Source organism: Danio rerio, chromosome 6 (assembly GCF_052040795.2).
Source record: "Danio rerio strain M-AB ecotype USA chromosome 6, GRCz13ab, whole genome shotgun sequence".
NCBI classification, from domain to species: domain Eukaryota; kingdom Metazoa; phylum Chordata; class Actinopteri; order Cypriniformes; family Danionidae; genus Danio; species Danio rerio.
Genome location: NC_141026.1, coordinates 3,625,001 through 3,639,477, shown reverse-complemented (window position 1 = coordinate 3,639,477; position 14,477 = coordinate 3,625,001). Strand labels below are relative to the sequence as shown.

The 14,477-nt window shown below is 37.1% G+C and overlaps 1 protein-coding gene across 26 annotated transcripts in view; it reads right to left on the bottom strand.

The window, feature by feature from the left end:
• Positions 1–14,477, bottom strand: part of ptprfa (protein tyrosine phosphatase receptor type Fa) — a 566,130-nt gene that overhangs the window by 272,669 nt on the left and 278,984 nt on the right. For all 26 annotated transcript variants that reach the window (XM_087254905.1, XM_087254894.1, XM_087254901.1 and 23 more), the window contains one exon: positions 310–481. In XM_087254905.1, coding sequence (XP_087111031.1) covers positions 310–400 — 91 coding nt within the window. In that variant the 5' untranslated portion in view covers positions 401–481. The remainder of the gene's footprint in view (positions 1–309; positions 482–14,477) is intronic.

Below are 14,477 nucleotides of genomic sequence, written 5' to 3'. Positions count from 1 at the left end.
CCTTCAGGAGCAAGTTTAGACACCCCTCGGTTAAGCGGCACCATATTTCTGACTATTGCCAAAAAATATTCCCATACAACATATGATTTGTAGCCCAGGGTCACAAATGTGTTTAAAAGAAAATAACACTAGATTTCTATTTGTTTCTTAGAGACTGTGCTGCAAAATGACTGACACCTTCTGTAAACAGCAGGATATTTGTAATCCTACGCTCGTCGTTTTTAAGATCATAGACGCACAGTTGCTTAGACTCTCGATAACACCCACAGAAAATAGCTGTATGTATTTTAATTAATGCGGGATACTCACTGTCTGCGTGGATTGGCACCGCCAGGCAGAGCAGCAGCAGTAGGGACGTGGCACCGTGGCGAGCGGAGCCCTGTCGGGTTTGTGGCACCATGATTTGAAGATGGCACTCACCGCAGGGGTTCCCGAAACTCCTGCTGGATGACTACACACTCACGCTACCATTTAGTGAGACCTGTCGGAAACACAAAGAAAAGTGATATCAAACACTGCCCGTGAAAGCAATTCAAATCCTCAAAGCGTGACATCACCGCATTCCAAAACATGACCTCATTATTAGCATGCCAAGATTGCGTCACACTCCGCATGATCATTCCACTAATTAGAGAATGACACCAGAAAGCGTCATGGCAGTGTATGCAATCTTTAAATCTTCAAACATTACATCATCACAGTACATTGCATCATTATTAGAACTCTAAGAGCAAAAGTATTTCATTTGAAGTCAAAAATATAATTATTTACCAAAAATCTTGAGACACAGAAGAAGAAATATGTCGATTGAAAAATTAATATTTGAGAGTTCAGTATGAGCAATGACACTAGGGCTGGGTGATATGGCTTATAACTTGATTACTTTTTCCCCACACAACTTAAAAATTGCACGCACTGTAAAAAAAAAATCCTGCTTACCTTAAATTTTTAAGCTGAATCAAATTAACCTCATGAGTAGGGCCAGACGGGATCTGAGGACATTTTTTGCTATTTCTGCGGAGAATTTTGGTAAAAATCTGCGGATTTCTGCGGAACTATTTTGGGAGTATGCAGCGAGTATCATAACTAAAACCTTAATATATGAAATAAAAAGTAATAAATTACTGAATAAAAACTGAATAAATTCAGATTTAAACATTTACTCAAGTAAATAAACAGAATTATTGATGTTCTAAAAATCGGCCGAAATCTGCGGAAAATCTGCGGAATTCTGCGCACGTAGATTCCGTGTGGGCCTACTTATGAGTCCATTGAACCAATATTAAGTTAAACTTACTTAAAACCGCTTGCATAACTTATAAAATTAAGTTAGAACATGATTAACTTAGTTTAATGAGTAACAATGACCTAAAAACATATGCTCTCAGGACTAACTGATCATATAATTTTTTACGGTGGAGTTGACGATATTAACTTATATCTTCATTATAACTTATATCTTAATTATATAACTATAGGATATAAACAATTCTGTCATTCAAAGATCAAATTGATTTATTTAAAATTGTATATTCTACTTTAATATTTAATTCTAATGACGATGATGATGATAATAATAATAATAATAATAATAATAATATCAATTGAACCATTTTATTAAATTATAGTCAAAGTAAATGCATAATGACTGTTAAAAAGGGAACTTGTTGTAAAATGATGTATTTCCCTATAACTTTGCTCTGTTTATTTAAACATGAACATACATTCAGATGTTTAATCATTTTTATTTTGCCCTACACCAGTTAATAAAAATTACTCATGCTAGTGGGTTACATTTTTTCCCCCGCCATTAAGAGCCACCATTTCCCGAATAAATGCATGCATATGTGTATTTACATATACAGTTGAAGTCAGAATTATTAGCCCCCCTTTGAATTTTTATTTTTTTATTTTTTTTATTAGTTTCTGAATGATGTTTAACAGAACAAGGAATTTTTCACAGTATGTCTGATTTTTTTTATTCTTCTAGAAAAATTCTTATTTGTTTTAATTCGACTAAAATAAAAGCACTTTTTAATTTTTTTAAACACCATTTTGAACATTTTAAAACATTTTAAGGTCAAAATTATTAGCCCCTTTAAGCGAATTTTTTTCGATAGTCTACAGAACAAACCATCGTTATACAATAACTTGCTAAATTAGCCGTAACTGCCATATGGCTTTTAAAAAATTAAAAACAGCTTCTACTCCAGCCAAAATAAAACAAATAAGACTTTCTTCGGAAGAAAAAATATTATCAGATATACTGTGAAAATTTCCTTTCTCCGTTAAACATAATTTGGCAAATAATTAAAAAAGAAAAAAAACATTTGAAAAGCGGGTTAATAAATCTGACTTCAACAGTATATATATATATATATATATTTCAGTGTATGATGTCAAAACAAACATTTATTTGGCAATTAATTTTTATCCAGCACTATGACAGCATCAAAGACTGCCATACAGCATAGACTACTACACCAGCATGCAAACATACACTATACACCAAGTCATTGTCACAGTAGCCTGCAGAGCTATTCCTTTAACACTGACATCACACCCACAGTAAATGATGTCAGCGTGTTAATTTAATAAAGTGCGTTTAAACAGAAGTAAATGAGCTCCAGCCACAATGACTCCCATGAGAGCATTTCAGACACCTCTGGCCTTTGGATGACACACACACACACATGTCGTGCCAGGTTCAGCGTCCAGGGGGTTTGTGTATGCTAATAGCCTGCGTGCTAAGGGCTCTCGTGTGCCTTTCCAATGAAGCCACCTCATCTCACTCACAATTAAGATGATGCATTCATTTATTAACCAGAAGCGCTCATCATGTAATTGGCCGGACCCGGGCTAATTAATCATGCTCACACAAAAGCAGACATCTGCTATCCAGCACACCCCCTCTGCCACAGAGAAAATAATCATGGAAAACGGCACCGAGAGAGAGACGCCCATAGACCAGCACTAATTACACCAACACCACAGCAGGAAAGTTTGGGGCCGCTGGCGCTCGGAAAACAGCTTCAACTAGGGCTGCATGATATTTATGCCATATTTAGTTTTTCTTTAGTAAAATACATCATTTGACTAAATTTATACGACAGATTTATGATAAGTTTTGTTGTCTTGGTAATGTCAAGTTGTAATGACAAAGACAAACACAGGTTTTGATGTAGGACTGCACAATATATCGTTTCGGCATCGATATCACAATGTGCGAACCTCCAATAGTCTCATCGCAGGATTTCAAGCAATTTCAAGTAAATTTAAACCATTTGGGCACAAGAAATTAAACAGTTTCATGGTGGCACTTTAACAAAGATTAAATGTGTTTAAATATTTATACAATTAAGACTATTATGGTGGTATTTATATTTGAGTATTATTAAATTTAAAATTATTGAGACCTTTTTCTGAGAACTTTTCTAAGAATTGAACTAAGGGTTAAGAAGTTATGAGAAAATTTGCCATGTTATATCAGACCACTAGGGGGCGGTGCGCCAAAAAAATGCCTGTAACCTTAGACGATGGTTGTGAATATGTCAATGCGTTACGGAGATATTGCCTCGTCTATTTTCACAACTTGCATGTTAAATTTGTTTGCAAGTTAATCAAAATGGTTCATCTTATCAACTTGAATTCCATATCTTTTTGTCAGTATGGTTTGTAAATCATGGGTTTTGCAAAAAAAATTTTACGACAGAAAATTAGGATTAATTAAGACGGTGACATTTACGTTTCAGTATAATTGAATATAAAATTATTGAGAGTATTTATGAGAATTTTTTAATGAGACTTGAACAATGGGTTGAGAATTTATGAGCAAAAAAATAGTCATTTCGTATATATCCGAACCACTAGGTGTGGTTTATTATCTTTATTAAGTTTAATATAAATATGTTAATGCATTACAAAGAAATTTCCTCAAGTAAAATTTCGTATCTTCTACGTTAAATCAGTTCGAAATCAGTTTTTTTTTTCTTCTGGAAAAGTCTTATTTGTTTTCATTCGACTTTTTTGATAGTCTACAGAACAAACCATCGTTTTACAATAACTTGCCTAATTACCCTAACCTGCTATATGGCTTTTAAAAAATTAAAAACTGCTTCTATTCCAGCCAAAATAAAACAAATAAGACTTTCTTTGGAAGAAAAAATATTATCAGATATACTGTGAAAATTTCCTTTCTCCGTTAAACATCATTCGGCAAATAATTAAAAAAGAAAAAACATTTGAAAAGCGGGTTAATAAATCTGACTTCAACTGTATATATATTTCAGTGTATTATGTCAAAACAATCATTTATTTGGCATTTATTTTTTACCCAACATTATGACAGCATCAAAGACTGATTAATTAAGACGGTGGTATTTACGTTTCAGTATAATTGAATATAAAATTATTGAGAGTATTTATGAGAATTTTTTTAATGAGACTTGAACAATGGGTTGAGAATTTATGAGCAAAAAAAAGTCATTTCGTATATATCCGAACCACTAGGGTTGGTTTATTATGTTAAGTAAGTTTAGTATAAATATGTTAATGCATTACGAAGATATTTCCTCAAGTACAATTTCGCATCTTCTACGTTAAATTAGTTAGAAATGTAATCAAAAATGGTTGGTCTAATCAACTTTAATTCAAAAACTTTTGGTCAGCATGGTCTGTAGATCATGGGATTTAATTTTGGTGAAAATCGGACAAACGGACTAGAACAAGAACGTTAAAATAGGTTTTGCAAAAAAATCTAAATGTCGAAAAAACTTACGATGGAAAATTAAGACTATTATAGTGGTATTTACGTTTGAGTATAATTGAATATAAAACTATTGAGAGTATTCAAGAATTGAACAAATGGTTGAGAAGTTATAAGCAAAAAAAAAAAAAAAGTACTTTGTTATATCTCTGGACCACTAGGGGGCAGTGCGAGAGATCTGCAGAGTGAACAGCAACATCAACAGTCTGAGGTATCAAGACATTTGTGCTGCTCATTACATTACAAACCACAGGAGGGACAATTCTCCAGCAGGATAGCGCTCCTTCTCATACTACAGCCTCCACATCAAAGCTCCTGAAAGCAAAGAAGGTCAAGCTGCTCCAGGATTGGCCAGCCCATTCACAAGACATGAACATTATCAAGCACAACTTGAAGATGAATCCAAAGAATCTTGATGAGCTCTGGGAGTCCTGCAGGAACGCTTTCTTTGCCATTCCAGATGACTTTATTAATAAGTAATCTGAGTCATGTCAGAGATGTATGGATGCAGTCCTCCAAGCTCACGATGGAGTCAGACACAATATTCATTCTGTCTCCACTGCAGCAGGACTTTATATTCTATACTGGACATTATTTCTGTTCAGTGACAAGACTCATGTCTAAGCAAAGTCAGATCTTACTGTCCTAATTAAATAACTAATAATCAAGCCATGATCAGAGTTTATTTTGGACGAATAAGCATAATCTAGAGGCCTTTGCCTTTCATATAAGCCACTTCTGATACCAAGTGATCAACTAGAAGTCAACTTATTATTTGTTCTTCATAAAACTTGAATAGACCACAGGACTTTTGTCAGGTAGTGTATTGGCTCTTCCCGTTGAATCACTGAATGCCTCCTCAATTGTAAGTCACTTTAGACAAAAGCGTCTGCTAAATGTCTACATGTAAATGTAACCCTCAAACGGTCTTAGCGTGTGATCGGTGTATTTCCACATTCCTGCAGCCTGAGCCGACGGAAACATCTCCCTGTCTCCAAACGTGCCATTTCTCCCTCTTATTATGGAAATCATGAGTCTGGAACAGAAGCGCTGAGCTGACAGACTTACCAACACCGCATTAAACTGCGCATTTAGAGATGCACACACACACAAACAGCGAGTCTCTCTGCTTCAGCACACACTGTAATTACAGCAGGCCCTGCTCCCCACCGTCCAAAGAAAACACAGTCTCTGCTTTTGAGTGGATGCTACAATTGCTCCAGCCAAGCGTCTCCGGCGTGCCCGAGCTGCAGGTCTCTCCTGAACATTCCTGCAGGAAGAGCACGCTGGGAAAACAAAGCGCGGACTGAACGCAGCATGCATTTCTAAAGAGACTGCTCACGTCTGCTGAAAGACAAATGATACAAGCAGCCAGCGAGGCTCGCCATGATGACAAGCATGTTTAAATGAAGGGGCAAAGGTCAGGCCATTTCGCTCAGGAATCACTCCGCATGTGGACAGGACATGACTGCACAGGAAGCGCAGTATAGGGACGCAGTGATTCAAAAGCATGCCTGGCAAACTCAAGAGTAGACAGACATTTTCACTATGGTCAGAGTTGCGTTACTGTAATCGAATTACATTTTTGAGGAATGCAGTAATGTAACGAATTACACTTTACATTTGTGTAACTTGATTACAGCTACTAAAGTCAGTGTAATTGCGTTACTGACGTTACAAACATAGTTTCAAAAAAAGCTTCTTTTAAAAAGCCCATATTATACATGAAATAGGGTCATATCTTGGTTGTAAGGGTCTCCAACAACAGTCTAATATGCATGCAAGGTCAAAAAACACTTTTATTGTCTTATAATCTGCATTTATTTTTACCTAATTATTCCAGCGACTCCCGCATGAATCGTCCAGTGATTCATTTGTTCCCAAACCCCTCCTTAGCGCGAAGCTAATCTGCGCTGATTGGACCGATGACAGTCTGTCGCGATTGGTCGACTGCCTTCAGTCAGAGAGTGAAATGCCCAACAGCTAATCAGCAATATAAAAGTAATCACAGTTCATACACGCTCGATAGTGTAGGCGTGGACACACACACAAACACACACACACACCTCCGGACGACAATGCTCCCGCTTCCGCCCGCACCGCCAGGTTTTAGCCTGAACCCGACCGCTCCCGCTTATATTAAGAATTTGTTGTCCCGGTGCCTGACCCGCCCCGTTTTCTGCCCGCCACGCCCGATCCCGCTAAATAGCGGGGGAGAACAAAACCGAAAATCAACCAGCTAAACAGTCCAGACAGCTTGGCATAAACACACACACAGCACCAAGCACACACACACAGACAAAGCTCTCTCTCTCTCTCATACGCACGCGTGCACTAACACACACACAAGCACCAAGCAGACACACAGGCAAAACTTTCTCTCTCTCTCTCATTCGCATAGCAATATCCGCGATATTGCTAGACAGCCCGCTCCCGTCCCAAATTAAACCCGTTACCGACCGCTCCCGCGATTTATTCGGTAATTTATTCCCGCGCCGCAGTAATCTGGTCAGGACCTCTACCACGGAGCTCCGTTAACAAAGCAGCACGCGTCGCGTTTTTAACGTGACTTTGCACGCGATAAGAGAATATAGCCAGTTAACCTGATACAGTACACTCGGTTACAAGTAACAAATCACAACTAAATACATTTGCAAGCTAGAGTCAACGAGGCAACAACTTTAATCGCACGTACTTACACTTGAGAAATGGAGGAAGAAACCCATCCTGACGTCCATCAGTAAGTTACTCTTTACTGATCCTTCCTTTAACAAACGCCGATGAAGTATTCTTTGTAGCATGTAGTTTCCGGAAGTTTCCAGTAGTTTCCAACTGCTTGGTTATAATGCTGAGGTTTCATCTTTGGGTAGAGACTCGATAATATCCATCTGCAGTGTGACTTCAATCGACCGGCATGTTTGTGTGTGTGTGTCTGGGTTTCTGCGTCAGAGGGCGGGGCCTCAGGTTTGAAATCTCCCGGGTTTGCGCGTGCACGTGAATAACTTGGTTTCGTTCGTACGTCATGGCGAAACACCTAATGACTCGGTATCAAGGCGACTCGTTTGAAGCACTATGAGTCGACTCTTTTATAGATGAATCAACAGTTTTAAACACTGAACACTAACAGATTTAAGCCTTAGCTGGATACTTCACTTCACTTAGAGCTGTGTTACACACTACATGGAGGGGAACTTTCAAAAACCCATAATATGGGCTCTTTAAATCACGTTTTCTGCTGCAACGTCAGTTAAATTGCTGGAGAACAGAAGCTGAAACAGCTGCCGACAGGAGGGGTCGCTTCTTCAAGTGGAAATACAGACATTTCATTGATTTCATTAAGCGTAAAAACAAAAATGTTGCTGAGAAATTTAGTTTACAGAACTTTCGACTGCTTTTAACTCGACCAGCAAATTGTTCAGCACTAGAACAGAAGGCATTCCATGACAATACTCATCGTCTGAATGTGAAGAGAAGCGTAGAGGCTTATGGAGACTTTCACATGTTGCGTCTTTTGCGTGCACGTGCATATAGGGTATATGCCAAGCTAGTGCTGCTCCCATGCTGATACACTTCCGGTAACCTGTTATTGTGAACTTTTTTCCATTTTATATGGTTACTTATACAGCATTGATGTTGTAATGTCATTAAAATACATTCAGTTAAATAAACTTTAGCATTTATTTAGTTGCTCAAGCGTAAAACGAGACAAAAAGCTGTTTACTCGCAAGCGCCCGTCAGAATCGGCAGGCTAACGCAAAAGCTCCATTGAATTTACTGGGGTAAAAATAAATGCTCATATTATAAAGATATGGCAGGGGAAATGTAATTTAATGCTGTGCTTCTTATACAATCTGAGACCCACTTTAAATCGGATATCACTCAGCCAGTGGCGATCGCTGATTTTTAAAGAAAACAGACTTTAAACGCACCGGATTTTGCATTGACATTCAATTCGCCGGAAGCACTTAACCCAGGTTACTGGCAAATTAAAAGTCCTATTAGCATGCTTCGGCATATACCCCATTGGGTGTGCATATTGCGCATACTCGTATTTCCCAGGCGCACCCAGTTGAAACCGCGAGTCACGTGACAAGAACAGACCAATCAGCTTTATACTTTGGAATATACACATTTAAGTAGACTAATTACCTCATTCAAACACCCAAACACTGCAGTGCTTTAGCATACGATGGGTGTCAATGTTTACAGGTATCCAGTTTTCTTCATGTCTTCTTTTGTGAAAAAAAAAGACAAAAAGACATTCACTTGGAGAAAGTGAATGATGAGAACATTTTCAGTTTTGATAGAACTCTAAGGGCCCTATTATATACCCGGCGCATTTTATTAGTAGCAATACTATGCTAAATTATTGCAAATAAGTGTAAAATCTTAAATAATGATCTTATCAACAGATAAAAGCTTTTTAACACACACACACACACACACACACACACACACACACACACACACACACACACACACACACACACACACACACAAAGGATTTGCTTTCCAGGAAGGCAAAATTGTGCTGATTTTATTGTATAAAACAGACAAATTGCTGTAATTTGTCATTACTTATATAGTACATAAAATAACAGTCAATCTGTTAATTTACAGATATTGTTTGTAATTTTTACGAACTTTTGAATATAGTTTAATATAACAAAAAAAAAAATACTGTATGAATAATACTGTAACTTCCCTGTATAAAAAATAAAAATGTCAGTAATTTGTCCTTAATGATAAAATACCTAAAATGAAAGTCAAACTGTTAATTTAAAGAGATTATTTGTCATTTTTGTGAGGGAGCCGTAGGTGAAGACATGGAGGCGGATTGAATCCAAAAGCTGGAGGCTTATTATACAAACAACTAGTATCAAACAATAGGCAGAATCGTGATCATGAACCAGGCAACGATAAGCAAACAAAGAGGCAGTCCAAAAAGGCAAACAAGGCAGAGTCCAAAATCCAAAAACAGCAGTCAAAAGAGCAGGCAAAAAAGTCATAAAACAATGGCAGAAATAGCAGTAGGAAAACCGCTTAGTAGGCAGTGAAACTGGCAATACTTCGCAATGAACACACATAAGCAGTGTGCTTATATATGGTAGCTACCAGGAAGTACCACAGAGGAAGTACCCAGTCAATATTCGGGAGAGAGCTCCCTCTGGTGGGCGGATGAATGGTAAGCTGCCATATTCGTTACAATTTTACTAAGTTTTGAATATAATTTGAAATGACAAAAAATTACTGTAAAAAATTTAGAGATATTTTCTGTAAAATTAGTTTTTTTTTTACAGTGTACCCAGTTCACCTGTACCGCATGTCTTTGGACTGTGAGGGGAATCCGGAGCACCCAGTGGAAACCCACGCGAATGCAGGGAGAACATGCAAACTCCACACAGAAACGCCAACTGAGCCGAGGATCGAACCAGCAGCCCAGCGACCTTCTTGCTGTGAGGCGACAGCACTACCTACTGCGCCACTGCTTCGCCCCCAATTAAGTAACAAAGGATTTGCTTTCCAGGAAGGCAAAGTTGTGCTGATTTCTTCTAGCACAAATGCAGCACGTCCATGCCAAAACTCCAGCCTCAGCATGGCATTGCTTTTTCTTTGCAGGAGTGTTTGATAGCACTTGCTTTATTACCTCTGGATTGATGGATAATCTATTATAATCCCAGAGGAGAAATTGGTTGCTCGACATTTCCTGTACCTTGACAGAAAACCCCTTCAACACGGGCCAGAGCAGCGGTAATATCTGAGATACACTTAGGAAAATCAATGCTCTTTGAATATTAATAAAGAGCTACACTTAAGTCCATCAGGCTGATGCACGTGCGCTTTCCAAAACAGCACTGCCGTTTAAAGGGCCCATTTCTTGCTGGGTATTCAATTAAGCCAAATGAAATCAGGCAAATGAGACAAGAGGGCAGCAGTTCTGAGAGCTCATCTGTTCTGCTGTTTATTTAATCATGTCAATATTGTTCCGAAGAGTGCCACTATTATCTATCCATGTCATTTTTAGCACTGAAAATGGAGGTTGATGCACAATTGTCAAGACTCTTGTGTTGCTTTGTATAATGCGGATTTGGCGTCTCAGGGCTGTGTGGAAATGAATTATTTCTATATTATGTAAACAAATGCAAGCTGTTTGAGATCAACATTGTAAATAAAGCTGGGTTCCACCCAATCCCTTCATCTCGTCTCAATGCAAATCAATTACGTAACATTCATTCATTCCTTCATTCATTTTCTTGTCGGCTTAGTCCCTTTATTAATCCAGGGTCGCCACAGTGGAATGAACCGCCAAGTTATCCAGCACATTTTTACGCAGCTACCCTTTCAGCTGCAACCCATCTCTGGAAAACATCCACAAACACTCACACACACACTTATACACTACGAACAATTCAGCCTACACTGTAAGAAAAAAAATCGTAAAAACAAAGTCTACGGCTACGGCTGCCAAACAAAACCATACAATTATGGTAAAATGTCTTTGTTGAAATAAAGTGGAAAAAATAATAAATCTACAAATATTTTCATTAAAGTGTTTACAGATAAACACTGTTATTTTACAGACTTTTCCTAGATTATTACAATCGAACACCATCAATAAAGTGACAGCACTAAAAGTTCAAGAGAAAACAAGGTTATTTCAAAGAATTTTCCCTAAATCATTACGATTAAACACCTTCAATAAAATGCCAAGACATGCTCATGGTCGTAATTTAACAGTTTTATTTTGGATCAAAATTTTTGGAAAAAACAGCAAACGAGATACAACTGATTAAAATTCTCACAACTTTAAAATTACAGTTGTTACATTTTATTGAATAGTGTTTATGTAAAACATGTAGAGGTTTAAGTTATATGGAATGATTCAGTTCCAAATCTTAAATGAAATGGAACTGAAACGGGAAGGGGACGCTGACAAATGAGTGCAGATCCAAAGGCAAGCAACAGTCAACACAGGGGCAAACAGATGTAACATTTTGCAGGGAATCCAGAGTCATGGTCAAATAACAGGCAAATGGTCAAACAAATGGTCAGCAAACCACGTGAACAATTGACAAAACAAGGCAAGAGAAGAGAAACGCGTCATAATGTTCACAGTAACATTATAACAAAACTAAGCAATTGGTCTATGCTGCTTTTAAAGTGCATGTAATCAGTTTATAATGATCCTCCGACTGTGTGTGTGTGTGTGTGCAATCAGCAGAATCCACAACAGGTGTATGTGAGTGCTCTTTAGTGTGTAACTTTATTGAACAGATTTGATCGTAATAATCTAGGAAATATCTGTAAAATAACAGTGTTTTTCTGTAAACATTTTAATGAAAATATCTGTAGATTTATTAGTTTTTGCAGTTTATTTCAACAAATAAATTTTACCGTAATTTCATGGTTTTTGTTTGGCAGCCGTAGCTGCCAGTCATTTGACCTTTTTTTTATGATTTTTTATTTTTTTTACAGAGCAAGTAATTACTATTTATTACTTTAATTTTACGTTATTTTAAATGTACTTAAAAATAAAAGTAATAAGTAGTGTAAATAATAAGGCAATTTTATTGTATAAAACAGACAAATTGCTGTAATTTGTCATTACTTATTTAGTACATAAAATAACAGTCAAGCCGTTAATTTACAGATATTGTTTGTAATTTTTTACGAACTTTTGAATATAATTTAAAATAACAGAAAAAATCCTGTATGAATAATACTGTAACTTCCCTGTATAAAAAATAAAAATGTCAGTAATTTGTCTTTAATGATAAAGTACCTAAAATGAAAGTCAAACTGTTAATTTAGAGAGATTATTTGTCATTTTACTAAGTTTTGAATATAATTTGAAATGACAAAAAATTACTGTAAAAAATTTAGAGATATTTTCTGTAAAATTAGTTTTTTTTTTACAGTGTACCCAGTTCACCTGTACCGCATGTCTTTGGACTGTGGGGGGAATCCGGAGCACCCAGTGGAAACCCACACGAATGCAGGGAGAACATGCAAACTCCACACAGAAACACCAACTGAGCCAAGGATCGAACCAGCGGCCCAGCGACCTTCTTGCTGTGAGGCGACAGCACTACCTACTGCGCCACTGCTTCGCCCCCAATTAAGTAACATAGTGGTTTTAACCTAAGTACTGTTTTTTTTTTTTGTAATCTGGCCATTCTTTTTGCTGTAGCTTTTTCAGTATTTGTTTTACAAATGTGTTTTGCCTTAACTCTGCCTTTGATCCAGATTAAATAATTCTAATCAACATCTGCTGGAAACCCTAGAAGTGCACCCTTGATGTCTAGTTAGGTGACTCACTAGGGTTTAGAACAGAGCCAGTGCTCCAGAATCAAAAGTGTTCCACTGTAGTGTGAGCTTTTGAAGAATCTCTTTGATGTGTGATGCTCCTTTTAAGAAAAGAGACAGCTCTTTGAGGAATTATTAAGTTCATAAATGTGTGTGGATGCATTTATGGCAGAAAAAAAAGATTCAACAACAAACTGTGTAAACATACACATAAAGTTCAATTAAAGTAAGACATTGGTAATTAAGCATTCTGATTTCATAAGGCATATATATATATATATATCTGTTAGAAGTTCAAAGTTGAATTAGCTTAAAATTGTAAAGCAAGTCGCTGCAGAACTTTTTAACTCAAGTTAAATTATCAAGTGCAGTACTTGGGTTAAAAGTTAAATCAACTAAAAAAAAAACAAAAAACTGTGCAGCAAGTTTTGAAGCCACACATACCAGAATAAAGCATACACTTTAAAAAATAAGTTGACTCAACTTAAAATTGTAAAACTATTTGCTGCAGAGTTTTTTTGAGTAAATTCAACTTAAATTATCAAGTGCAGTACTTAGGTTAAAACTGAATTGTTTTGTGTTGAATCAACTTAAAATCAACCTAAAATCGTAAAAACCATTATGTTAACTTAATTGATTTGCAATGCAAGTCCATACACTCTCACATTCACACACACACACACACACACACACACACACACACACACACACACACACACACACTACGACTAATTTTATCCAATTCACCTATCCGATTGTTAAGTGTGACGTCACGCAGAGCGGCTTCCGGGTCCAAGCGCTCTATTCAACTGAATGGGGAGACTCATGAAATGGTTATAATAAATGTTTACAAATCGATTTAATACTTTCGAAAATCACGATGGCAGTATATATGTCCATGCCTAATATCCGATGGCCAGAAAGTGATTAATTTTTTATAAATTGTAAAATTTTTGGTATTTGTTATGCAGTAAGTCCAGAGATTGTTGTGTACACTTTGACTTTATGTAAAATTAACTTTAATGTGTGACAGGAATAAAACGCGATCATAAACGAACGATTTCTCAACTCAACTGAATGGCAGCTTGCATTCGGAAACTGCCCGGAAACCACTTAACAAGCGGATAGTGCATGTCTTTGCATTGTTTGGGAAATCGGAGCAGCCGGAGGAAACCCACATCAACAGGGGGAGAACATGCAAATTCCACAGAGAAATGCCAACTAGTCCAGCCGGGCTCGAACCAGCAACCTTCTTGCTGTGAGGTGAAAGTGTAAACCACTGAGCCACCATACCGCCCATTAGTCACTAATATGAGCTATAGTTCCATGATCATTACAGTCAGTTTGCTAACAGCATTTCATAAGCAAACATCCTTCTTGTGTTGTGGTTATGTTGTGGGTCCAA